Consider the following 26,683-nt stretch of genomic DNA (forward strand, 5'->3'; position numbering starts at 1 on the left):
TTCTCTTGCACTCCCATACTTTCACACTCCTACATTCCCACACTCACTTTTTCTGAATCTGTTTCTCTCTCTTGCCTTTCTTATTTCCACTCTTATTGGTTTACTACCATTTTGGGATTTTGCATTAAGAGGTTTGTCATAATTTTTCAGGGGTATTATTTATAGAGAACTTATCTAGATGTGTGCCATCTCTCAATTATATTCTTAATTGCTACATATATTTCAAGTGGCATGGACTGGTTGGGCTAAATGGGCTGTTTCTGTGTCGTATATCCTATGTAAGTAGCAAACTGAAAACGCATTCATGTAACCCAGTCAAGCAAAATCTGGACAAAATACCTTCTGAACAGGAGAGGGAGATGTTGCATTGAAGTCTAAAGCTAGATAGTCAAGGTTTAACGTTCGGGGCCAGTGATTGCTGCCATTACCATTATATACAGAGCTGGAGCGTTCCTGTGGATAAAGATATCAAAAAAATCAAATCCAAGGACTAAAGTATTTCACAATAATTATCACTCATTCAAAAGCAAAACACTGCGGATGATGGAAATCTGAAATAAGAACAGAAAATGCTGGAAATACTCAGCAGGTCAGGCAGCATCTGTGGAGAGAGAAACAGCATTTACATTTCAGGTCGATGACCTTTCATCAGAACTGGAAAAAGTTAGAGATGTAACAGTTTTTGTTTGAAAACAAATTTTGTTTGATAACTCTCTTGTGAAGCGCCTTGGGACATATTACTACATTAAAGGCGCTATATAAATGCAAGTTGTTTGTTTTTAAGCAAGCACAGAGGGGAAGAGGGGATAAAAACACCACCCTTGTCGGGAGTTTAATGACGATATTAGGGTGAGAAAGAAAAAATACCGCGATCGCCAAAAGACCAATTTATATAGCGCCTTTCACAACCTCAGGACATCCCAAAGCGCTTTACACCTATGGGGCTAGAAATTGGCCAGCCTTCTGCCTTTTTTTTCGCCGATATTTCGCCTTTTTTGACGTTAAAAGGTTTTCACCTAAATTGGCCAAAGGTAATTTTGAAATACCGCTGAAAAGCAGACTGTCGTCGTGGAGTTCAGAAGAATGAGAGGGGACCTCATAGAAACATATAAAATTCTGACGGGGTTAGACAGGTTAGATGCAGGAAGAATGTTCCCAATGTTGGGGAAGTCCAGAACCAGGGGTCACAGTCTAAGGATAAGGGGTAAGCCATTTAGGACCGAGATGCGGAGGAACTTCTTCACCCAGAGAGTGGTGAACCTGTGGAATTCTCTACCACAGAAAGTTGTTGAGGCCAATTCACTAAATATATTCAAAAAGGAGTTAGATGAGGTCCTTACTGCTAGGGGGATCAAGGGGTATGGCGAGAAAGCAGGAATGGGGTACTGAAGTTGAATGTTCAGCCATGAACTCATTGAATGGCGGTGCAGGCTAGAAGGGCCGAATGGCCTACTCCTGCACCTATTTTCTATGTTTCTATGTTTCTAACACCAAAAAAAGCAATATCGCTTTAAATTGGCTGTTCGGTGCACCCGTATTCTGTGCGGAAAAAAACGCCCGAGAAAAGCCTGCATTGCAGCCCTAGAAACAGTGGATGACCTGCAAAAAAGGTAACTTAAAGTTTTCATTTTTTAATTCTTTTGCAGCGATTACTTAGTTAAGAGTCTTGTAAATGTTCTGTGATTTTGGATTTTTTGCAATTTTTTTGTGTGTGTTTTCCCCCCTCCCAGGGCCTGTCTTTTTAGCGCTAATCGGCCTTGGACTAAAGTTGACGAAGACTGCGGTTTCCACCGTGAATCCTTGTGCAATGCCGATTTTTACCATCGGGCGCATTTTGTTGCCAATTTTACCCCTTTAAAAATTAGCGGTATTTGTAACGGTATTTTTGCGCAAAAATGATGAAAAAATACCGCTATCGCCAAGAGACCAATTTCTAGCCCCCACGACGTACTTTGTACCGTGTAGTCACTGCTGTAATGTCGGTTGGACCGGAGAGAACCGAGTGCTGTAAGTTCAGAGGGAGATACGTTAGAGTGAGCGAGGTGAGTAGAGAAACTGCGACGGCTGACATCACACCGGCAGTTCCCAATCAAAAGATCAAAAGAAAGTAAGAGGCCAGAGGGCTCATTCATTCATTCATTCAATCATGAGTTGTCCTGTTTTGTAACTCTAAATAGTAGAATATTGTATACTCATTACTCTGATTATATGTACTGGTGTCTCAAAAACATTGTGCAGTCATAACAGGTGGCCTAGTAGTTATGGATCAGAAATGCAAAATAATGACTTAAATTTCAAAAACTGCTTCTGACAACACACAGTAAAAGATATTCACAGCTTTCCTGAAGAAGCTTCATTCAGAATCCTTACTAATCTGTTGTGGAGAGCATTACTGGGATTTGATCACAAAATCCTAAAAAATATAATGGGCTGGATTTTCGGTTGTGAACAATTTCGCTGGCTTAATTTATCTATTTTTGTCATCTTCCCGGGAAAATGCCAACTGATTTCTGCATTATTACATTGGGTTACATTCCATTTCCTTAGTTTTACTTTCAAAATGTAAACGTTATAGTAAGATTGTTAGCGACGCGGGGGTAGAAATTGGTCCCTGTAGCCCCCATTTTACAAGCATAATATGGGCGCAATGAGGACCAATTTCGGAGCGTAACGTTCTACATCCCATGGAAGCGTGAAAAACGCCCGACCAACAACTGGGTCGTGCCAATTTTCATGCATCCAGGACAGCTGCCTAAATGAGGGGCTTATGCCTGGTTAAGGACCCTTTCCAGAAATTTGGCTGCCCTGAGTGGAGCAGGCGTTGGATGTTATCCTGTGCGTTACCAGAGGAAATCTTCCCCATGATTGGCTACACTATTCCACAAGTACTGGACTATGACTACATGCATGCTTTTTTTTACCATTGCAGTGTAATTTTCATCAGTCTCCCCGTCAAAGGTGCTGTAAAAGCTTCTGGCTGAACTACATTGACTTTCGGGTGTGATGCAGTTGGCCGTACTCCACCTGCTAAAAAATAAAGAAAGAAGTGCGGTTAAGGACCTCAGCACAGCAAACAGCACTGAAGAATTGCACTTGGAACATTGGAACAAGACATTCAGGGGCCAAAATTCACCGTTCCCGAAGAGACGGCTGCCGCGGGATTTGGGTGGCCGGGTGTTTTTCCCTCCCTGAGCCATATTCAGCTCAGGGGCGGGGATTTGACAGCTGCGCACTTCCGCTGGAAACAGCAAGGTGAACCCGCAGTAAAGGAAGCTTTCCAGCAGTGATCTCAGCAGCGTGTGGGGCCCTGAAAAGCATCCAGGACAGCGAAATTCAGCAATGAAAAGGTAGGATTTTTCTAGTCAGTGCCCCAGCTAAATTTTCCAGTCAGTGCAGGAATGCAACTTCGCTGGGGTTTTGCCGCGATCGCGTCCATTTGGTTGGGAAATAGTTTCATTATATATTAGTGTTTTTATTTCAGATTCCAGCATCCACAGTATTTTGTTTTTGAAATTGTTTTATTAATTGTTTTGGTTCCATTGAGTGCTGCTCAAAGGTTTTCACAGACTATTGTACAACTTTCAGGTCTGTCTCTTTAGCGGAGTCCTGTGGGCTGCAGGGACCTGCTTGGCAGGGTTCTCCTTGAGGATGGGAGGAGTGTTGGGAGGGCGACACCAGAAGCAGGGCGGAACGCAGGAAAAGGCATCGCCATCAGCACCGTGCAGACAGGCAGCGGGCAAGGGAGGCCGCAGCCATGATTCGTTCATTCTGCGCCAGACCAGTGTGCCCGCCGTCTTCACCGGCCCGAATCAGGATTGCAATTGGCTGCTTGGGGACAAGGGATATCCCCTGTCCACTTGGCTGCTCACTCCACTGCGGAATCCCAGGGCCGTGCCAGAGCATGCATACAATGCCGCTCATTGTGCCACCAGGTGCATGATTGAGCAGTGCATCGGCATCCTTAAGCAGAAGTTCCGGTGCCTGGACCGCTCTGGTGATACCTTACAGTACTCTCCTCAATGGGTCTCCATAATCGTCGTAGTCTGCTGCATGCTGCACAACCTGGCCATCATGAGGGGACAGACGCTGGAGGTAAAGCCAGCAGGACCACCTGAGGAGGAGGAGGAGGACTTGGAGGAGGAAGAGGATCCCTGCCGCCCCAGAGCTAGGAGGCATCGTCCCCATCACAACCCTGGAAGGGAAGTGCAGCTGCGTCTCATGGCTACTCGCTTCAGATAATCCCATCCACACATAACCCTTCAGCTCACACTTTCAATGGCCATCACAATGAGTGCCTTAACGCAGAATTGCCTACTCCCAGATGAAACACCTGGCCAGATATATGTGCCAAAACTAAAGGTTTAGCAAATTATCCAAAAACAGAACATAGAGAACAATATAATACTGTAATTGTTTTTTTTACCCCTGTGCATCTCACTATAACACCTGTAACGAGTTTCTATCCTAACACTATGCCTAACTGTCAACCCTGTGCCTGCATCATGGGTCCAGGAAGGCTGCTGTGGTTGTTGTCTGTAACCTACAGCTGTCCTTCTAGGACACCCTGGAACACCTCTGAGCCAGGAAGGGCTGGATGCAGACTGGCCAGCACCTTCCTGGGAGGGTGCATCCTCACATATATGGAGGTGCCTGACACCTCCCCTGCAATCTCCCTCCATGCATTATGTACTGGTGGTCTGCTAGGTCTCCTCACGTCAGGAAACAGTATTCTTCTTCTGTCCTCCACACCGTCCATCAATGTCTCCAGCTCCACATCAGTGAACCTGTTGGCTCTCCTTGCACCTCTTACACCAGCCATCCTTCCAACCTCCTTCCCTCTCTCAGGGCCTTGCTGCAAACCCTGGCCGTTAGAAACCCTTACCTGCATGCTGAATTTCTCAGTGGTGATAATGCTCAAATTAAGACAGCCACTTTGGAAGGGTTCATTAGCGCTGGAACCCACGTGTTCACTTTTGGAGCTGAATATGGGATGGACCAGCCACGAAAACATTTCGCCGCCAATGGCCCCAAAATGGTGGTGGGAGCACCAGCTTTCCAGCGGTACTGAATTTTGGGCCCTCCGCCCCTTGAGCCTGTTCTACCATTCAATTAAATCATGCCTGATTGGCACATCATCTGCCTTTGATCCATATCCCTTGATACCCTTACCTAATCTAGAAACATGCATTTTAACATTTGAATATGAATTTTGAACTTTTAGAAAATCAAAACAAAAATTTCTAAAATAAATCCAGCAAATGATTGTTTAGTAAAATTTATTTGCTCAGTGTGAAACAATAATTTCCTCCAATTCTCCTCCAGAAGGTAGCCAGAAGAGGTCTACAGCCATTACAGTCATCTGCATCCACTCCAGAGCAACAAAATCAGTCAATTGTTCGACTTTGCTCCAGCTCCCCGATAACTGTAAACATCACCCACTGTGCAGTTGAGCCATACATATTAGAAGGTTCCAGGTTCTGGTCTGTGCGGGGTTAGCTGATCTCAATTAAGGCGGTTTCTTGGGGGCTAGTTAGCTCTAGTTGTCCCAGGGCTAGAGAATGAAGTGTTGGTGACTGCTATCCAGTGAACATTTTTTAGCAGGTGCGTGTGCATGGACATTGGGTGAGAATAGGATTGTGCTTTCTGTGATGCCTTCCATGGTTAAATATTCTCACACCACTCACTGTCTAGGCTCACAAATGGAGAATGGCCATGTTAGTGAGGTATCTAGGAAAGCTAGCTCCTGTGAAACTGTACTTTACCAAGACTGGGTATTCTTCAGGAGAGGAGGAAAGAAATATGGAAAAACTGGGAACAATACATTTGTTTTCTGCTTTATAATGATAAAAAGCAATGTATAATTTTAGAATAAAGGTGACAAGTGTAATAAGAGCAGAATACATTACTATTACACTGCAGCATTATTCAATTTTCAAAAGGCTTTAATTTTCCATGTTTTCCAATATTAATTACATATTGGGGTAGAGTTTCTGCTTTTATTACACTTGCCATCTTTATTCTAAAATCACATGTTGTATTTTAAATTGGATGGCTCTTTCAAAGAGGTACGATGGGCCGAATAGCCTTCTACTCTGCTGCAAGATTCTATGATGCATGTCGAACAAGGCAAAACAGACCAGAAGGTCTCAGGTTTGATTCCCAATATATGCTTCTACATGTGAAGTGGGTGCCTTTACTCACTGGGGGAATCAGTATAATCTTATATGCCCCTCGCTTATAATGAGGGACAGTTTAACTGTTTCTGCACATTTGCAACACCATTTTCTCAGTGGCCCACAAAGCTTCTTGTCTCTGGGACTGACTTGGATAAGCTTGCATGCTATGTTTGCTAATCTGAGACAGGGCAGCAATTCTGCCACTACAGTGACTATTGGTTGAGATGGGGCAGAGTCAGCTAGGTCTCCTGCTCCTGATTTCCATCCAATGACCACTGTTGTAAGTGGCAGTGTGTGACCATCAGCTGAGAACAGAATCGGGCTCGGAGGTGAAGCTTATTGTGGTCGGATAGTCAGCTGACATTCTAACCTGAGTGTTCTGATCTTAATGCTGGCAAATAAATAAATTAAAATAATATCAAGCAGAAACTCTAGGCTTCACTGTCTGGACTTTGGCAATGTTGCCAGTGCATATGGAATTACATCCCAACAAGAGTAGGTGTCTTCAGGACTGGAAGGGGACAAATTGGAAGAAAGGAAAGAAAAAAGAAATCTCTTTATGTGAGTGAGTGTACTTACAATGGCATACTCCGTGTCTTGCTGACACAAGAATGGTTGTAATGTCCCCTGATTGTCGAGAGGCTCGTCAGATCTAAAGGCGACGGTTTGACTGTAAATTAAACCACAATGAGTGAGCACACAGATTCATTAATGCACAAAATAGTTGCAAAGACTTCTTCTGCCTTGGGAAAAGTTACATTATTTTGCTACTTCCTTTGATTTTACAATACACTGCAAGTTTTTTTTTTATCAATTACAAAATTTATAAAGTTTCAAACATTCAAATTTTCAGCATTGGAGCGATAAGGACTGGGTCACCACATCCATCCTTTCGCCTCCTGGAAACTACAGCCTAGATTCTCCGCTGGAATTATGCCGGCTTCCCAGTGTAACTCCAGCAAAATGTGCCAGAAAATAGCCGCCGTTCGCTCCTGCTACTTATGGTAGTGATAGTGGGCATGCAATATGTCTGCTGATAAATTGATACATGTTACAAATTTCAGGTCTGCACTCGATATTTTCTTTGGTTCAGCATCGCTTAGCTCTCCCATAAGTGGACCCCATGTCCCCTAGGATCAGGAGCTTACCTTTATCAAGTCTTGTCCAATATCAAGTCATATGATAGCGTGACCCTGGGGTCATAACAACGAAACCCCTTGTTATGTGAATTGAATACAGCAATCTCACACATGCCTCCATGTGTACTTCTCCTTCCTTTTGGAAGGTGGACTGATAGAAACTCTCGTGATAGGAGATTAATTATAACCAAAGACGTTGGTTTATTTTAACACAAAATACTGGACTGAACAGAACACAGTCTTCAGGGAAATTCAGTCTGATCTCTACTGCTTCACATTAGATCAAAGATAACAAATTAGTCAAACATTTAAAGATCTAACTTTATATTTACTAGTCAGTAATCACTCAGTGGACTGGTTTAGAAAGAGAGATCTCACCCCTGTGACTGCTTCCACTCTCAGTTCTTCCACGCCTCCTGTCCTGTGTATCTTTACTTTCTCAGCTGGACAGGAAATCAAAGGCTTGACCTCTGACTTTCTCTCACCCCTCCATTTCAAGGGATTAAGCCAGTTGCGCTCCCAATCAACCATCCAACTTTGGATCAGTAACATCGACCCCCCACCCTGAACACATGCATGGTCTGTTCAACTAAGCCCCTGCTGCGCATTCATCAATGAAACAATGACATATTACACCCAATTTGCCCTCTGAGATGTATGAGCAAATCTCATTAGTCTAAAAGTGATGTGGTATGTGGGAAACACCATTTGCATAGCCGGTTCAGCTTATATGCTGAATTCTAATCCATATACCCAAAAGCTGTTTATTTTAGATTTAAATACTGCTGAACTGAATTTAACTGAATGCACATATCTTAAGAAATATTTTCTGAAGTTGCTCCTTGGTTAAATAATCAGAAATCCTGAAACATGAGAGTGAACATCCTGAAATGCCATACAAATGACAAATGTGCCATCCAATGTATTTTCCATCATTTCTACCATAGCAGTTCTGGATACAAGAGATACCTGGCATTGGTAGCACTGCAGCTCTTTAAAATGTAAATAGGCAAAAGGCCAATGCAATTGATTGCAGAGTCATCAATTGCATTGGCTAAGGGACTGGTTTTCAAAATGATCATTGTTATTTAACATTGTATTCAGCAATGCAGTGACCACCAGCTACACCATACTACAGAAGGCCTCCGAAGCCTACAGCAGCCAACCTCTACCTCTCTCTCACCTAGTACAGGTAAATGTCCTGGTGGAGGCTTGGGAAGTGCAAATGAATCTCGGGTTGTAAATCAGCAGTGGTCGCGGGTGCATGCTTGCAACGGCTGCAATCCTGCCACAACGTACTTGTACTAATGTAATGTCCAAGTGGTGTGATATCAAGGCAGATTGTCAGGCACAGTTGGTAAGGCATGGCCTGTATTTAACCAGCATGTGGTGTTGGGTGGGAAATAATGAAAATCCTTTCAAGTCCCAAATGCTAATATCTCACATCAATAAGTAATCAAGCAACAAATAATCTCATGAATTAAAAATGTTCTGAGTAACAGTAACATGGCTCTGCACTCGAAATGTTTACCTATCTTTTCTTTTTGTCATTTACTGACTGGCCTGCTGTTTATTTCTATCATTTTCCAGTTTTTGTTTCAAATAATCCAATCAGTTTTTTTCCCCCCCTCCCCCAATTTTTTTTCCCTTTTCTATTTTTATTTACAGTATGTAATTACATATTGACAATAAAAAATAAAAATATGTGGGTTCTCCATGGGTGGGATAGAACTCACCATTTGGGAACTTGAAAGAGACTTGGGGCTGTTAGTAGAATGGTTTCAGCCCATCAATGTTGGAAAGTGTGAGGTTATCCACTTTGGCAGGAAAAATAAAAGAACAAATTATTATTTAAATGGAGAGAGATTACAAAATGCTGCGGTATAGAGGGACCTGGGGGTCTTGTGCATGAAACACAAGAAGTTAGTATGCAAGTACAGCAAGTGATCAGGAAGGCAAATGGAATGTTGGCCTTTATTGCAAGGGGGATAGAGTATAAAAGCAGAGAAGTCCTGCTACAACTGTACAGGGTATTGGTGAGACCACACCTAGAGCACTGCAAACAGTTTTGGTCTCCTTATTTGAGGAGGGATATACTTGCTTGGAGGCAGTTCAAAGAAGGCTCACTATGTTGATTTCTGAGATGAGGGGGTTGACTTATGAAGAAAGGTTGAGCAAGTTGGGCCTATACTCATTGAGGTTTAGAAGAATGAGAGAGAATATTAGTGAAACATATAAGATACTGAGGGAGCACGACAAGGTAGATGCAGAGAGGATGATTCCACTCATGGGGGAATCAAGAAGTAGGGGGCATAGTTTAAGAATAAGGGGCTGCCCATTTAGAACTGAGATGAGGAGGAATTTCTTCACTCAGAGGGTCGTAAATCTGTGGAATTCTCTGACCCAGAGAACTGTGGAGGCTGGGTCATTGAATATATTTAAGATGGAGATGGACAGATTTTTGAAAGATAAGGGAGTAAAGGGTTATGGGGAGCGGGCAGGGAAGTGAAGCTGAGCCCAAGATCAGATCAGCCATGATCTTATTAAATGGCGGAGCAGGCTCGAGGGACCGTATGGCCTACTCCTGCTCCTATTTCCTATGTCCTATATTCCTATTCCTGAACCAGCTCTCTCAATCTGAGAAATGATCCCAATTACTGATGAACTTTGTTTTATTTCTCTTGCAGCATTTAGCTGGCTAATTGTTAACTTCCTCAGTTTTCCTATTAGTCTCACACGCTTTCGTAACATTATATCCATGGATTCTATTTCATAATCCCTCAGCATGAATTTTCTATCTATTCCAAATCTTTAAATGTTTAACAGGAGAAACATACCATTACTTATGAACTAAGGCATGAAATCAGAGGTTACTAATCTGTTTGGTTTATGTTACCAAGATATCACGAAGAAAGGGTGTTGCAGTCACAGTATCAGGGTTATATTTGCACTCTGTGGCTCTAACTACAGCCTATCCCTCTGGGTGTTCCTATTAATTAACACTGAGCAGGAAAGTGAGTTGTAAGAATATACCTTTCCCTAGATAAAATGATGTACACATTTTCATTTACACCCGCATTGTTTCATATGAAGAAGACAGTATAAAACAAAAGCCTCTTCCATGGTATAACTAACAACCAATAAAGTAACTTCGCCTGCGCCGCTTTAAAAGAAAAAGGTAAGATCAACTAAAGTTTTCAAATTACTTATGACATAAACACGTTATTAAAAAATTGAATTGAGATGCTAATTTTGAAACCTTAGAGACAGCCATAACCTCTCTGTTTCCAAAGTGCATGCTGTCTAATTCTGTATCATTCGTCATGGTATAAAATTTCTTCTTTTAGCTCTTGGCAGAAAAATGTTAAATGTGCTCTTTATGCTCATGTTTACAATTTCACTAAACTAGTGAACAGACAAAATCCTAGCCTATATATAATGTATATCTTAGAAACTACCCTTACACTTTCTGATTCGAGGCTTGAGATTCCTGTTAACCGGAGGAGGTTCAATGTCTGTAAGAAGTGTAGGTAGTGGCAGATTGTCTGTGGTGACCGATGGGGAGACCAGGTTCGTACAGGCTGGACTCATGGGGATGTAACCATCTGATGTGCAGTCAGCGGCAGACATTACTGGAGACGATCCTGGATTCATAGGAACATAGCTGTCATCAGCGCTGTCCATGGTACTACATTGCTGGCCAGGGAGCTTCTGCTTTAACAAAGAAAAATTATTGTGTTTACATAATACCATGGTGAAACATCCCAACGCATCTGATGTGATGTATTACATTTTAGATTGCAGTACATGAATTAACAATGGCACGCACACACAGTGAGTTGAATTGCCTCCTTCTGTAACATAAGTTAAATAAACAAAAGGATTACGACGAACGTTAGGCCAACTGTACAGAAACATATTGGCCCAGAATTTGGTAGCAAAATAATGGCGAGTTTAATGTGCACGCGTTATTTGTGTGTAACTCATCTGGCAACTCTCTCTTCAATCTTTTTTTCCTTCCCTTTATTTGTCTTCCTGTACCTGATTTGACTCTAATTCACCGTTTCCTTCTTCGTTCCTTTCTCAATCTTTAAATTGAATTGGTTAATAAGAAAGACTATTGGTCCCGTCAACCACCAAGGTCCCAGCTGCCTCATTGACCTTACACTTATCAACTCGCACTTCTAGCAATTTGTGGTGCAAATTGTTTCCCCAAGCTGAAGGCTTTCCTCCTTTAAGATGGTCCTTAAATCTATCTTTTTTGACCAAAACTTTGGTCACCTCTCCTAATATGTATTTATGTGGCTCGGTGTCAAATTTTGTCTGACAATGTTCCTGTGAAGTACCTTAGGACGTTTTACTAGGTTAAAGGCACTATATAAATGCACATAGTTGTTGATTATACATGCATAATTAGATGTATCTGTATGGGATATGCTCATTGTAAATGTGCCCAGTGGTGCAATACTTGCTAATGATATGAGATGATGGGGAAGATTGTCAGGCCACCCGTCGGGCAGAAACAGGACGGTATTACCCTGAACTCAGTGAGGCATGACTTACTGCCCCATTCCCACCGACGATATCTTCCCAAGGCCGTACTGTTGAATGGCCAGAGCTCCTGTCTGAGTTAGACCGTAAGCCCTTTTAATATACAAATAGGGGTCATATGACACACACACAGTATTCCAATTGCCACCTTAGGACTCAAGTGGTCCAGCTGAAGATTAGCCCAGAAAATAAGCTTTAATTTATTTTTGAGAGATTGGAAGGAATTCCACAAAAATAACATGGGCTGCTGCTGCACCAGTCCCCCACAACCTAAAATGGACCCCATCCACCCCAGCATCTACCTTTTTCTAGGCTAAAAGGCCGGTCAGGCTGTCCAAGGTTGGGAAAGTTCTGGAGTCCATTATTAAGGAAGCAGTAGCAGGACATTTGGAAAAGCATAATTCAATCAAACAGAGTCAGCATGGTTTTATGAAAGGGAAATCATGTTTGACAAATTTTCTGGAGTTCTTTGAGGATGTAACGAGCAGGGTGGATAAGGGGGAACCAGTGGATGTGGTGTATTTGGATTTCCAGAAGGCATTCAATAAGGTGCCACATAAAAGGTTACTGCACAAGATAAAAGTTCATGGGGTTGGAGGTAATATATTACCATGGATAGAGGATTGGCTAACAAACACAAAACAGTGAGTCAGGATAAGTGGGGTGCCACAGGGATCAGTGCTGGGTCCTTAACTATTTACAATCTATATTAATGACTTGGATGAAGGGACGGATTGTAATGTAGCCAAGTTTGCTGATGATACAAAGATGGGTGGGAAAGCAAATTGTGAGGAGGACACAAAAAATCTGCAAAGGGATATAAACAGGCTAAGTGAGTGGGCAAACATTTGGCAGATGGAATATAATGTGGGGAAATGTGAGTTTATCCACTTTGGCAGAAAAAATAGAAAAGCAAATTATAATTTAAATGGAAAAAAAATTCAAAATGTTGCAGTACAGAGGGACCTGGGGGTCCTTGTGCATGAAACACAAAAAATTAGTAATCAGGAAGGCGAATGAAATGCTGGCTTTTATTGCAAGGAGGATAGTGTATAAAAGCAGAGAAGTCTGCTACAACTGTACAGGGTACTGGTGAGGCCACACCTAGAGCACTGTGTACGGTTTTGGTCTCCGTATTTAAGGAAGGATATACTTGCATTGGAGGTTGTTCAGAGAAGGGTCACTAGGTTGATTCTGGAGATGAGGGGGTTGACTTATCAAGATAGGTTGAGTAGGTTGGGCCTATACATTGGAGTTCAGAAGAATGAGAGGTGATCTTATCGAAACATATAAGATTATGAGGGGTCTCGACAAGGTGGATGTAGAGAGGATATTTCCGTTTATAGGGGAACTAAAACTAGGGGACATAGTCTCAGAATAAGGGACCGCCCATTTAAAACTGAGATGAGGAGAAATTTCTTCTTTCAGAGGGTTGTAAATCTATGGAATTCTCTGCCCCAGAGATCTGTAGTGGCTGGGTCATTGACTATATTTAAGGCAGAGATAGACAGATGTTTGAACGATAAGGAATAAAGGGTTATGGGGAGCAGGCAGGGAAGTGGAGCTGAGTCCTTGATCAGAACAGCCATGACCTTATTAAATGGCGGAGCAGGCTCGAGGAGCCAGGTGGCCTACTCCTGCTCCTATTTCTTATTGTTATGTATGTAAACATTGTAACTGTGTAAGACTTGTCACCAGAGGGCGCAACTGTTGGAGGCCCAAGGGTCACCTGCACACCTCGTGCATGGGAGTACAAAAGGTTGTCTGCCATGCTGCATAGGCACTCTGGAGTTGTATTAAAGAGACTAAGATCACATCAGAATTAGCTCACAGTACTCAGCCTTGTTGAGTTTTTCCATACTTAACAATTGGCGATGAGTAACAGATTACGAACATTCACGTGGTCATGGCTGCGGTTGGTATTTTAGAGAGATTTGTAGAGGGTAATGATTGGGAAGCCTTCGTTGAGCGTCTGGACCAGTACTCCGTGGCCAACAAGCTGGATGGGGACGATAAAACGATCAAGCGCAGGGTGATTCTCCTCACCGTGTTTGGGTCCACAATATACGGCCTCATCAAGAATCTGCTAGCACTGGAGAAACCAGTGGAGAAGACATATACAGAGTTGTGTACGCTAGTTCGGAACCACCTCAAGCCGAAGGAGAACATCTTAATGGCCAGGTATCGCTTCTACACGCACCACCGCTCCGAGGGCCAGGACGTGGCGAGTTATGTCGCCGACCTGAGACGCCTTACGGGAACTTGCGAATTTGCTGGATCTTTGGGGGAAATGCTGTGGGACTTTTTTGTGCATGGCATCGGCCATGAGGTCATTCTTCGCAAGCTGCTGTCCGCCGAATCCCTAGACCTGAGCAAGGCCATCATGATAGCCCAGGCATTCATATCCACGAGCGATAATACCAGACAGATATCTTCCCAACATCGAAGCTCACCGGCAAGTACTGTGCATAAAATAACATCGCTAGCAGGCAGAACTGCATATGGCAGGGCCTACACGTCTGCAGCTGCAAGACCTAGGATGACTCAGAGTCCGCCATCGGGCGTGAATGCAAATCCATTAGCATCATGTTGGTGCTCGGGGGTAATCATCGAGCCCATCAATGTCGATTCAAGCACTACGTGTGCAAAGGCTGAGAAACAATGAGGCACCTCCAGCGAATGTGCAAGAGTGCTACGACTCATCACGTGGCAGAGTCGGCAGAGGATGATCGATCCAGCGTGGATCATGCAGAACAAACAAGAGAGGCAACTCAACCCGAGGAAGAAATGTATGGGGTACACACCTTCACCACCAAGAGCCCTCCTGTCATGCTGAAAGTCAAATTGAACGGTATTCCGGTATCAATGGAGTTGGACACAGGGGCGAGTCAGTCAATTATGAGCCAGAAGGCTTTTGAGAAACTGTGGGGCAACAAGGCACAAAGGCCCAAACTGAGCCCGATTCAGACAAAGCTGCGCACCTGCACCAAGGAGCTCATACCAGTCATTGGCAGTGCAGCAGTTAAGGTATCGTACGATGGAGCTGTGCATGATTTATCACTGTGGATTGTACCAGGCAATGCCCCAACGCTATTCGACAGAAACTGGCTGGGAAAGATTCGATGGAACTGGGACAACATCAAAGCATTATCTTCAGTGGATGATGCCTCGTGCGCCCAAGTGCTGAGCAAGTTTCCGTCGCTATTTGAACCAGGCATCGGCAACTTCACAGGCGCCAAGGTGCAAGGTACTCCCTGATGCAAGGCCCATTCATCACAAGGCTCGAGCGGTTCCATATATGATGAGGGAGAAAGTCGAGATCGAACTGGACAGACTTCAACGAGAGGGAATCATATCACCTGTCGAGTTCAACGAGTGGGCCAGTCCGATTGCTCCGATGTTGAAAAGCGATGGCACAGTCAGAATCTGTGGAGACTACAAGGTAATGATCAACCGAGTCTCGTTATAAGACAAGTACCCGCTACCCAAGGCGGATGACCTGTTCGGGGGGGGGGGGCGGCGGGAGGGGAGAAGTCGTGCACCAAGTTGGACCTAACCTCCGCCTACATGACACAGGAGCTGGCTGAATCTTCGAAAAGATTGATGTGCATCAACATGCACAAATAACTGTTTATATACCATAGGTGCCCTTTTGGGATTCGTTCGGCTGCTGCCATCTTCCAGAGGAACATGGAGAGTCTGCTGAAATCGGTTCCGCGCACCGTTGTGTTTCAAGACGACATCCTGATCACCGGTCATGACACCACCGAACACCTGCACAACCTGGAAGAGGTTCTAAGTTGACTAGACAGAGTGGGACTCAGGCTGAAATGCTCCAAGTGTGTTTTCCTGGCGTCGGAGGTCGAATTTTTGTGGCAGATGGCATCAGACCCACAGACCCAAAGACAGAGGCCATCAATAATGCACCCAGACCACAGAATGTGATGGAGCTGCGTTCGTTCCTGGGACTCCTCAACTATTTCGGTAACTTTCTACCCGGATTAAAAACTTTGCTGGAACCGTTGCACATGTTGCTATGTAAGGGTGATGACAGGAGTTGGAATAAATCTCAAGAGGCAGCCTTTGAGAAGGCCGGAAACCTATTAATAAGTTACTTGTACTGTATGACGCGTGTAAATGATTAGTGCTAGCTTGTGATGCATCTTCGTATGGAGTCGGCTGTGTGTTACAGCAAACCAATGTATCGGTCCAACTTCAACCGGTTACATACACGTCTAGAAGTCTGTCTAAGGCTGAAAGAGTCTACAGTATGGTCGAGAAAGAGGTGTTAGCATGTGTATATGGGGTTAAGAAAATGCACCAATGCTTATTTGGACTTCGGTTTGAGCTTGAAACCGACCACAATCCGCTCATTTAATTGTTTTCAGAAAGCAAAGGTATAAACACCAATGCTTTGTCCCGCATCCAAAGCTGGGCACTAACATTGTCCACCTATGACTATGTTATCCACCACAGACCAGGCACGGAGAACTGTGCTGATGCCCTCAGTTGGCTGCCATTGCCCACTACCGGGGTGGAAATGGCGCAGCCCGCAGACTTGCTTCTGGCCATGGATGCTTTTGAGAGCGAGAGATCACCCGTCACTCCTTGCCAGATCAGGACTTGGACCAGCCAGGATCCTATGCTATCACTTGTAAAAAGTTATGTCTTCAATGGGAGCCGGTCGGCCGTTCCCAGGGAAATGCAAGATGAAATTAAGCTGTTTCACCGACGCAAAGATAAAATGTCCATCCAGTCAAATTGTCTCTTATGGGTTAATCGCAAGGTTTTGCCAAAAAAAGGCAGGGAAACGTTTATACGCAACCTACACAGTACCCACACAGGCATAGTCATGATGAAGGCTATAGCCAGGTCGCATGTTTGGTGGCCCGGCATTGATTCAGACTTAGAATCATGCGTACACCAGTGCAACACGTGCTCACAATTGAGCAATGCACCAAGGGAGACACCATTGAGTCTGTGGTCGTGGCCCTCCAAACCGTGGTCCAGGATCCACGTAGATTTTGTTGGTCCCTTTCTCGGAAAGATGTTTTTAGTTGTAGTGGATACTTACTTTAAATAGATTGAATGCATAATCATGTCATCCAGCACATCCACTGCCACCATTGAAAGCCTCCGGGCCATGTTCGCCACCCATGGCTTGCCCGACGTCCTTGTCAGTGACAATGGACCGTGTTTCACCAGCTCGGAATTCAACGGGTTTATGACCTGCAATGGCATCAAGCATGTCAGGTCTGCCCCGATTAAGCCTGCATCCAACGGTCAAGCGGAACGGGTGGTCCAAACTATCAAGCAGAGCTTGAAATGTGTAACGGAAGATTCCTTGCAGACTCGCTTATCTCGGGTTCTGCTGAGCTACCGGATGCGACCCACTTGCTCACTGGCGTTCCCCCTGCAGAATTGTTAATGAAGAGAGCACTCAAAACCAGGCTCTCCCTAGTCCACCCGGATATAAATGATCATGTGGAAACCCAGCATCACCGGCAAAACATGTACCACGATCACGCAGCTGCATCGCGTGACATTGATGTTAACGACCCTGTGTTTGTCCTTAATTACGGTCATGGTCCTAAATGGGTCGTTGGCATTGTCTTGGCCAAGGAGGGGAATAGAGCGTTTATAGTCAAACTATTCAATGGACAAACGTGCAGAAAGCATTTGGATCAGAACAGCGGTTCACCGACAACCAAGAACAACCTGAAGAGGACATCACCATCATCGATCCACCAACACACACCCAACCAGCAATCGACCTCGCTGTCAATCAAGAGGATGAACCCACCATTCCCAACAGTCCTGTCAGACCAGATACGCCGCAGTGCAGCAATAGTCTGACCAACTCACCCATGCCAGAGTTTGAACTCAGATGATCAACCAGGGAGCGTAGGGCCCCGGATCGTCTCAACTTGTAAATCATTTGTATCAAAGACTTTGGAAGGGGGGGGGGGGGGGAGTGATGTTATGTATGTAAACATTGTAACTGTGTAAGACTTGCCACCAGAGGGCGCAACTGTTGGAGGCTCAAGGGTCACCTGCACACCTCATGCAAGGGAGTATAAAAGGTTGTCTGCCATGCTGCTGAGCCACTCTGGTGTTGTATTAAAGAGACTAAGGTCACATCAGTTTTAGCTCACAGTACTCAGTCTTGTGGAGTTCTTCCATACTTAACACTTATGTTCTTATGTTGCAGCAGCCTAGAACCGGCAAGCTACCCCTGGGCTTGTTTTGCAACCGTGGGCCCTGTGTTACTGAGGCCCAGCCCTCAAAATGGATTGGAACTCCCGATGGTATTTTCGGGCAGCCAGCGAGTCCATTCCACTGGAGGGAAAATCTATCTATTTCTTAAGAGTATACTGTTAATAATAAAATCGTTCATGATCTCTATAGCTTGGAAATTATAGCTGTATTCAAAATCTCAGTACATTTGTATCCAATTCCTCTGCACACTATTATAACAGAGACAGTAACTTATTTATTTAAATATGTTAATCCCTCCATTAAAATAGGTGACAAATGAATTTGTTACAAATATATGGAGTAGGTTTAATGGATTGCGTGGCCTTTTCTATTTCCAGACGTTCTTACTTTCCCATCTAATACCTATGGCAATACAACAGATATTTGTGCTTCAAACCCAGAATACTCACCATATTTAGATTAAACCCCTCATCTGCAGATGTTATGCAGTTCCCTTGAAAATCAGTAAATGGCCTAAAATTGCACTCTTCAGTATCTGAAACACAATATTTGGTTATTAGGTTTAAATACACATCACATTATATAACAATCATCAGAAAAAAATAGAAATGGTCACTGGTTGTGAATTGTACTTGAGACTTGAAAATGTTTTGTTTTTCTTCCCCCTTGACTATACCCATGGCAACAGGAATGAAAATCATCCAGCGTTAACTAAAGATTTTTACTTTCAGAGAATGTTAAGACTTGTTAAATTACTTAATAGATTTCAATAGTAGCTTTATGATGCACTTTGTCAAAAAAACTTGCTTGGGATAATAATGTCCTGTGAGATAGTAACCTACAAGCACAATGGGCCAGATTTTGTGGTCAGCTGCGAACAAAATGCGCCAACCATTCATTATACTTATACTTGCCCACAAACTTTCTATGGAGTTTTGCACTAGAACTTGCAGTAATTATAGAGCCATTTCAGTGCAGCGCCCTCTACAGGGGATTTGGGACCTGTGTGAACAGGACAATCAACTGTTTATCTCCTTAACCAATCAGATTGAAGAATTGTTAATGAGCACCGCAGAGTCTGATCCAGGAAGTGAAGAATATTGAATTCAATGCCAAATCAGGTACAGAAAGTGAAATAAAGAGAGGGAAAGAAAGATGGGATTAAGAGAGAGAGATAATAGAAAATGCAAAGAAAAAAGTTACAGAAAATGTTTAATTTAATTTATTTTATGATTTAAAATCTCCATTAATTAAAATCTGAAGGAATGAGACTCCACACTTGTAAAAGTAAATTTTCAGTGCCAGAACAGTAATTAAGACTTATAACTCCATTAAAAATGTACTTAGACAGGAATGGACAAGCCCTAACTTTTTCTGGCATATTTAGTGTGTATTTATCACACGTAAGTACAGCAACTTCACGCCTTCATGTGTTTCAATGCCGAGTGTCTTGGCGACATACTATTATAGCGTAGCTTCTGGAGGAGCAGGGTAACTCAGACAGCAGCTTCCAGAGTGCCACTTTTAACACCGTATGTGCGGTCGCTGGAAGTTGCTGCCCTATTTATACTTTAATAATGATGAGCGCTGTTAACCTTCACTGTTATTTCTACAGCGAAATCCAGACCAATAATGTGTTCATATAAAATTCCAATGTCTAGAATTTTAACTAAATTATTAACCTATTTAAAATAAAACAAGTAAATTATTTTGTTAAAATAATCGATACAGCAATTTCATACAAAATATTTTAATATGTTTGCATTCTATTACTGTGTAGCACTATTTCATCCCATCTGTGTTATTATGTGCAAACTAGAGGCTGAGTTTTATTGCCTGATGTGTGCGTGTGTGTTGCTGTCTTTTAAGGTCGGATCAGACTTAGCTGTGATGCCCACTCCCCCACCACTCCATGGGCGAATATCCTGCTGAAAGTCACTCTCCTGGCGCACACATGAAGAATGATCATTTGGCTGAAGTACTAGAGAGATGCAGGAGTCAAAGGAACCACATCCCAGCAATCACCTTCAGATGAAAATGAAAGGAAATTGGAAGGGCAAAATGAATGTGCTAACACCTGTACTTGTCATTTCCCCTATTTAACTTTGAGTAATAACAAATTGCTTTTATATATCGCCTTTAGCATAGAGAAAGACCCCAAGATGCTTCACAGAGACATCAGGAATGAGAATCAGCAATAAACACAAGAATGAGAATTTTAAATTTGAGCCATCAGGGGGAGGTCTGTGACCCAATGTTGGTCAGTGAGAACAAGAGTGATGGGCAATCAGGCTTGGTGCAGGATACATTGTTACAGAGGGAGATGTAGGCAATCTTGTTGATGGAGAGGATATGGGGATCAGAAGATCAGCTCAGGGTCAAATAAGATGCTGAGGTTGTGAAAAGTCTGGTTCAGCCTGAGACAGCATCTAGGGAGGAAGGTGGAGTTAGTGGAAAGGGTACAGAGATTCTGGTGAGGACCGAAGACAATGGATACATTTATTATATGGCATCAAAATTTCAAGCATGATTAAAAAAACTACTTTGGCTTCTGAAAATATGGGAATATTAATGGGTATTAATAAATTGAATCAACATTATACAAGAAAGCAGAGCAAAGCCCTACAAGACCTACACCAATGTCCGCTTCAGTAATATTACCTTTCCAACTTCTTGTTTTCTCTAGACTTGAGAGAGGGACTCTTTTGGGTACTGGTGCTGGATTTACAGCATAGGCACCATCTCCGTTCTGAATCACTTTGTGTGTCTTTTCACGCTCCGATAGCTGGTTTGGCTTCGGTGGTCGTGGGGGTGGGGTGTTGGACAGACGGTGAATCCCCGTTACACCAAAGGACAAAGCATTATGGTTTTTGTCAAAGTTAAAGATCTGTGAGAATGAATAAACTGACACTGGAGATGAGGATGCTGAAGAAGGTCCACTTTGATCTTGGCTCGGAAGAATGGCCATTTGTGAATCTTGCACGTTTTTATATAGAGGTATACTACAAGACGTTAGCGGTGGGGTGCCACTCTTGGGCTGTAGATTCTCCTGAATATCTGCTGATCCTGTCAACTCGAAGGAATGATCGAGTAATCTATCACATGGGGAACAGCTGTTGCTTCTGCAAAAAGAAAATCATCTGATTCAGAAAGGGAAAGAATAAAACACTTGCAGTTATATAGCAGCTATCACGTCTCTCAGAAACGTCTCTGAACACTTCATATGCAATTATTATGTTGACAATTTAGTGGCAGTCATTATGTAGGCAACATGCAGCCATTTTGCGAATGGCAAGATCTCACAAACAGCAATCAGATGAAAGACTTGTTAATCAGCTTAAGAGAAATGTTGGCCAGAATATCAGGAGAATTCGGTTCTTCTTTGAATACTGCCGTAGGGATCTAGCATTCACATGAATCACTGAAATAGGTAGAAAAGGCTTCAGTTTAAATTTCATCTGAAGGCTGGTGTCTGAATAATGCAGCACTCCTTTCGTACTGCACTGAAATGTCAGCCTAGATTATGTGCTCAAGTTCTGAAGTGAGACTTGAATCTACAACGTTCTGACGAAGGCACAAGAAGTTGATTCAAGTGCCAGGTGGCTGTTGGAAACTGATGATTATTCCTAACATATTATATCATTCCAGCTAACATCACTTCAAATCACAAGTTCAATTCAGATTGGCCCATTCTGATCTCATCTCTTCAAAATATAAAACCCACCATATTCCTATTCCAGTATCCAGCTCTTTATTAAATTAGTGGAGTATTGATATTTCACCCACCTTTCCTAGTAAGGCTACGAACAGGCCATGTTATAATTATACCAAACCGAAAACGTGTAAATATAGGGTGCCCTCCCAAGGCCACCAGATTCCAGATCCCAATTACCGGATTCCTTGATGTGTTTGGACTCTATCACAAATAGTGAATCATGAAGCATGCTGCTTTTAACAACCTGAGTTTCAGGAGTCTAATAAATAGATGGGAATTATAATTGAAACTAGATTGACCATTTGAGCAGAGTTAGGTTCATTGGGCTTTACAATTTATTTTTCCAATTTTCTCTCATCCTCTCCTGAAGGCGCTGACTCTAAGGTACAATTCCACATGTGCTATCAGCCTTTGGTATCGTGCCATGAGGCTAGTTTTCATATGTGAGCCTAAATAGTGAGAGCTAGTAGCGTATTCAACTCCGATAATATCAGCACTGAGGCCAGTGCTGTCCATACTCAACACATTCACACTTTCTAGTAGGGAGGTCACATTTTTGGGTTTTGTTTCTAACCAAGAGTATTAAAGCCAATTACTGTGCCCCAGATGTTGTACCCCTGAGATCAGCTAACTCACAACAGCAATTGAACCAGGGTCTGTGTAGTTTATTGCCAAACTTTAGAATGGGGCATTCCTAGGTCATGTGCTCCTCATGTCATGGTTTATTTTTGCTTTCACCCATGCACAAGGATGCAAGCTGGAAGAGGAAATGACGGCTCAAGCCTTTTAAATAAAAGCAGTTTTATTTGTGAATTCCCTGCTCCACAATCACCCTGCTACTGTTGTGTTTGCACACCTCCGTCAATAAAGCTATGAGTTGCCACTAGATGGTATGTAATGGCAGTCTGGGAAACATTTTGTTTGCACCATTTGCAGAGTTATCTGTCATCTGTTCAGTGCCTCCTGGTGCCACACTGTGTACAGAAGAAAATGGGAACTCAATGATGTGAATGACAAACCTCTGGCTCCTGTTGCTGAGATTTCTAAATAAAAGTCAGTTTCTACTATAACTCCATGGCCATCAATTACTCGATGAAGATTGAGCTTGTGACCCTGAGCTTTCATGGATAACACTAAGCTTTGCAGAGCGAAATGAGGCAGGATCCATTCAGAGCCATGCTGAATTAACCGACCACAGCCTAGGCTGCAGTTGGAGCAACACTCCCTTGAGCAAAAATCAGCTAAGGTTCTCATTTCTGATTGCCATCTAGTGGCCCTTGCATAAAAGTGCATGCATGACTATAAGATGTGAACAGGGGCAATTTCAGCTATGATACCCTCAACCGAGAAATTCTCTGCCACGATTCACTGTTTGGGTTCGCACATAAAGAACGGCCACTTGGTCAAGGTGTCAGAACGTGGCTAAGCCTGTGGAACCATACCCAGCAAAGGTCAGTGACTTCAGGGGAGATGGGGATGAAATATACTGCAGGTAGTATTAACTGGCATTCTGTATGCAGCATTTATATCAGTGTAACATTCTGTGAATTAAATATGCAAACCAATAAGAAATGAACAGGAAATGGGCAAGATTGATCATTTAAAAAAAGAATTACAACTGGAATGTTAAGCTCTGTCTGAGGTAGAATCGCTGGTGATTGGTAGCAAAGAAGGACAGTTGTTGTGGCCCTCTATATTAACAATTTTATTTGTCTGGTCTGCACAAATCTTTTACCTGACGATATCTACTGACCTGGTCTCACACTGGGATAAAATAAGATAATCCAGAGGCATGGCAGCAGACAGTGTAGACTCTGACTCATTCCTCCTGGAGTCTGCTTCAGTTGCAGAATCTTGAGTTGAGGGAAATTGGTCTCTATTCATTGACTGTGATGTATGAGTTGAAACGGCAGGAGATGGTTGGAGAGATGAGGAGGTGGTAGGAGAAGAACTCCCGAGGGAATCTGAAATAGAAATATTCATTATTGCATCCTGTACTTAACATTCATGACTGTTTAGATGGTGCATGGGAACACCATCACCTCCAAGTTCCCTTCAAGTCACACACCATCCTGACTTGGATATATTATTGCCGTTCCTTTATCGTCACTGGGTTAAAGTTGTGGAACTCCCCACCGAGCAACATTGTGGGAGCATCTTCACTGCGTGAACTGCAGGGTTTGAAGAAGAAAGCCTACCATACCTTCTTAGGAAAACTTAGAATGGCAACAAATGCCAGCCTTGCCAGTGACACCCACATCCCGAGAATGGATTTTTTTTAAAGCCTGGTTAAACGCAATTCCACACTAAAAGCTATAACTTTGCTCCAGATATCAGACTACCTGTGAGCAGGAGATCAGATAGTCAGCACAGAGTATATAATAGAACAGACAGTACAAAGTACTCTTCAGCATCCGTTCCATCCCTCTATTCAGAATCATTACCCATGTATCATTACTTGCAATTTAGGAGCCTAGTAATTTTATATGACTAATCACATTAACTGTACAAATGAATGCTCAAACTATATGTGATTTCATTTAATCCATTGATCCCCTGCCCAGTTAATGGCTTTTTGCTGTTCATAGTTCCAGTGTTATGATTTTATTGATATTGTGAAATGTGACATTAGATAATTCTCCTGATAAGGCTAACCCTGTAATCAATGGAATCCCATCTTTTATCAGAAATAAGATTTTCTAGAATGTGACACATTCCCAATATTAATGTTTTTTTCTCCAAATTTTGCACTCAAGGTGAAGGATGAAAATGCTGTGAAATGGAATAATTTCCATTCTCAACCTACATTGTCAAACAGTATCAAGCATTACCAGATCAGTTATAGCAAAGGTCAGGTGCACAGTAAAGCAGTATTGTGTAAGGACCCCGCTATTAAGAATTGGATTGAGACTGTCCAATCTAATTTCACATAGGACACTTAGCCAGCAGACAGAGAAGACTTTTGCTTTGAACCTGGATCCCACATTCTTTCTATATAAAATAATTTCCCCAACATGGTTCATAGATTACTGTCAAAGTATAGTTAAATTTCTTATTTTACTTTCTATTTAACTATAAAATTTCCTGCTAACATGTTTAATATGACTCCCTTATTCGTTCTCAACTGAACTTCTTATCTCTGGAAACCCAAATAATTTACTGTTATTACACTATACTCCACCAGGGAGCACCAAAGCTAGGTTGCGAGGGCTGCTGTATATATGTATGATTACTGCACACAGGTTACAGTGTCATCGCAAGATTGGACATATTTGAAAAATCTATAAATTGAAGCTAACACAGCCTTTTGTTTCTGTTTATTAAAATCCTTTTTAGGTTCCCCAACATATTTTTTCCTGTTGCCGTTCTTCTGCTAGGTTGCCAGTCTTATTTTGAGCTGTAAATTTTGCGGTGGTCTATCAGACTTCCTCCCTGATTGACTGACAGAACGGGTACTTCTGTGGCTGGCACTGGTCCTGAGGTTCTCGGCCTCTCAGCCCGATGGAATGCCCCACCACTGCACAGTACTCTATTCAACACTGATTACATTTCAAGAAGTACTTTGTTGGCTTTTCTTAGTTTGGAATGGGGGAAAATAAATTACCCAATATGGGCAGATGAGTTGGAGTACCAGCTCAAATAACAGGGAACACAACTTAAGTTAGGAATAAAATGGAAAAGTCAGGTAGAACTTTTTCACTTAAAAAGTAATAGAGTTGAGGAATAAAAGATCAGGAAGCCCTTGAATCAGACAGTATAAATTGGTGCAAGAGACAATGGGATGTGTTTCTCATACATGATAACCTTGACAGCTAACAAAAGCTGACCAATAACATCAAAAAGCTGACAAAAAGCCTCAAAAATGAGACAGAAAATGTTGATTCTTTTCTACTCAGAAGGTTCCTTCTGGTTAATTATCAATATGTTATATTGCGACTCGTTGTGTACGTAAATAAATAGACTAACTGAAACAGGAGTAGTGTAACTAACTGTGTCCTTTATAACAACTCTCAAAATGGCATCCAAAACCAGCATGTTTACAGCAGGCGTGACTAGCCCCCACAGGGTCCTAATGCCTGTCTAGTGAGAGTTTGTGTAACCAACATAAGAACATAACATCACTCCTCTACCACACCCCATCCAGTTCCAGCCGACATTCTCCTACCCAACCTCAACCCTGCCCCAAGTGTTAATGCTGACTCTTTTTGCTCGCCCCAATCCCAAAGAATCCCTGCCAGTTTCTGCCTACTTCCTTTCTCCACTTCATTTCCCCCTTCCCTTTCCCTTCTCCATGCCCTCCCCCACCCCCTTCGCCCTTACAGGAGTCACGCTGCTCCTTGGGGTGAGTGTAGCCACTGCATACTGTAGGTGGGAACTCCTGTTCTTGTAATAACACTACCAATACATACAGGAGCCAGATTTCTTCCATTTATTATACGAGTAGTGGTGACAGTGAGGGTCTGGTATATGTCAGCAAATGTTGACACACAAATTGGACCAACATGCTGACTGTCCTCGGGAAATGCTAACAATTGTACGGTTTCTAGTGAGAGCTCGGATTAAAGTATATGGTGAGATGGTGGGTAGATAGGATTGATATATAATAAAGGGGTTGGCCTTTTCTGTTACTAAAATGTTTATGTTTTTAAAGCTATGGGGCTGGACTTTTGGTCTGTTGCTGCCTCTGTTTTCGCCCGAGAGGGGCGGGAATGGCAATGGAAAGCATTTCCGGGCGGGCGGCCAGCATCCAGCTGGGATATTCGGTGCCGGGTTTGCGGGGCGCAGAGCAGTACCGCCCAGGAGAGGTGAGCCGGTGTGCAATGCCCCTGGTTGCGACACTTGATCGAAATTTGAAACACGTCTGATCCGTAGTGCCCCACTTG

General features: G+C 43.0%; 1 protein-coding gene and 1 long non-coding RNA gene across 6 annotated transcripts in view; one reads left to right on the top strand and one right to left on the bottom strand.

Moving 5' to 3' along the window:
* gab3 (GRB2 associated binding protein 3) overlaps nucleotides 1-26,683 on the bottom strand; it is a 157,024-nt gene that overhangs the window by 9,225 nt on the left and 121,116 nt on the right. Inside the window, exons 3-9 of one of the 3 annotated variants that reach the window (XM_070882698.1) lie at nucleotides 23,554-23,764; nucleotides 20,747-21,207; nucleotides 18,535-18,620; nucleotides 10,780-11,029; nucleotides 6,756-6,846; nucleotides 2,922-3,024; nucleotides 340-453 (exon numbers count right to left, since the gene is read on the bottom strand). In XM_070882698.1, coding sequence (XP_070738799.1) covers nucleotides 340-453; nucleotides 2,922-3,024; nucleotides 6,756-6,846; nucleotides 10,780-11,029; nucleotides 18,535-18,620; nucleotides 20,747-21,207; nucleotides 23,554-23,764 — 1,316 coding nt within the window. Of the gene's footprint in view, nucleotides 1-339; nucleotides 454-2,921; nucleotides 3,028-6,755; nucleotides 6,847-10,779; nucleotides 11,030-18,534; nucleotides 18,621-20,746; nucleotides 21,208-23,553; nucleotides 23,765-26,683 lie in introns of all 3 variants that reach the window. The other 2 variants (XM_070882695.1, XM_070882696.1) reach the window with 2 other exon arrangements.
* On the top strand, nucleotides 2,865-25,737 carry LOC139265589 (uncharacterized). 3 transcript variants are annotated; one of them, XR_011593584.1, is made up of 3 exons: nucleotides 2,865-3,347; nucleotides 8,420-8,507; nucleotides 19,955-25,737. It is a non-coding gene; the product is annotated as an uncharacterized lncRNA (long non-coding RNA). The 3 variants fall into 3 exon arrangements; XR_011593586.1 differs by lacking the exon at nucleotides 19,955-25,737 and adding an exon at nucleotides 19,133-19,191; XR_011593585.1 differs by lacking the exon at nucleotides 19,955-25,737 and adding an exon at nucleotides 18,078-18,199.

The sequence above is a fragment of the Pristiophorus japonicus genome, chromosome 6 (genome assembly GCF_044704955.1).
Source record: "Pristiophorus japonicus isolate sPriJap1 chromosome 6, sPriJap1.hap1, whole genome shotgun sequence".
Classification (NCBI taxonomy): domain Eukaryota; kingdom Metazoa; phylum Chordata; class Chondrichthyes; family Pristiophoridae; genus Pristiophorus; species Pristiophorus japonicus.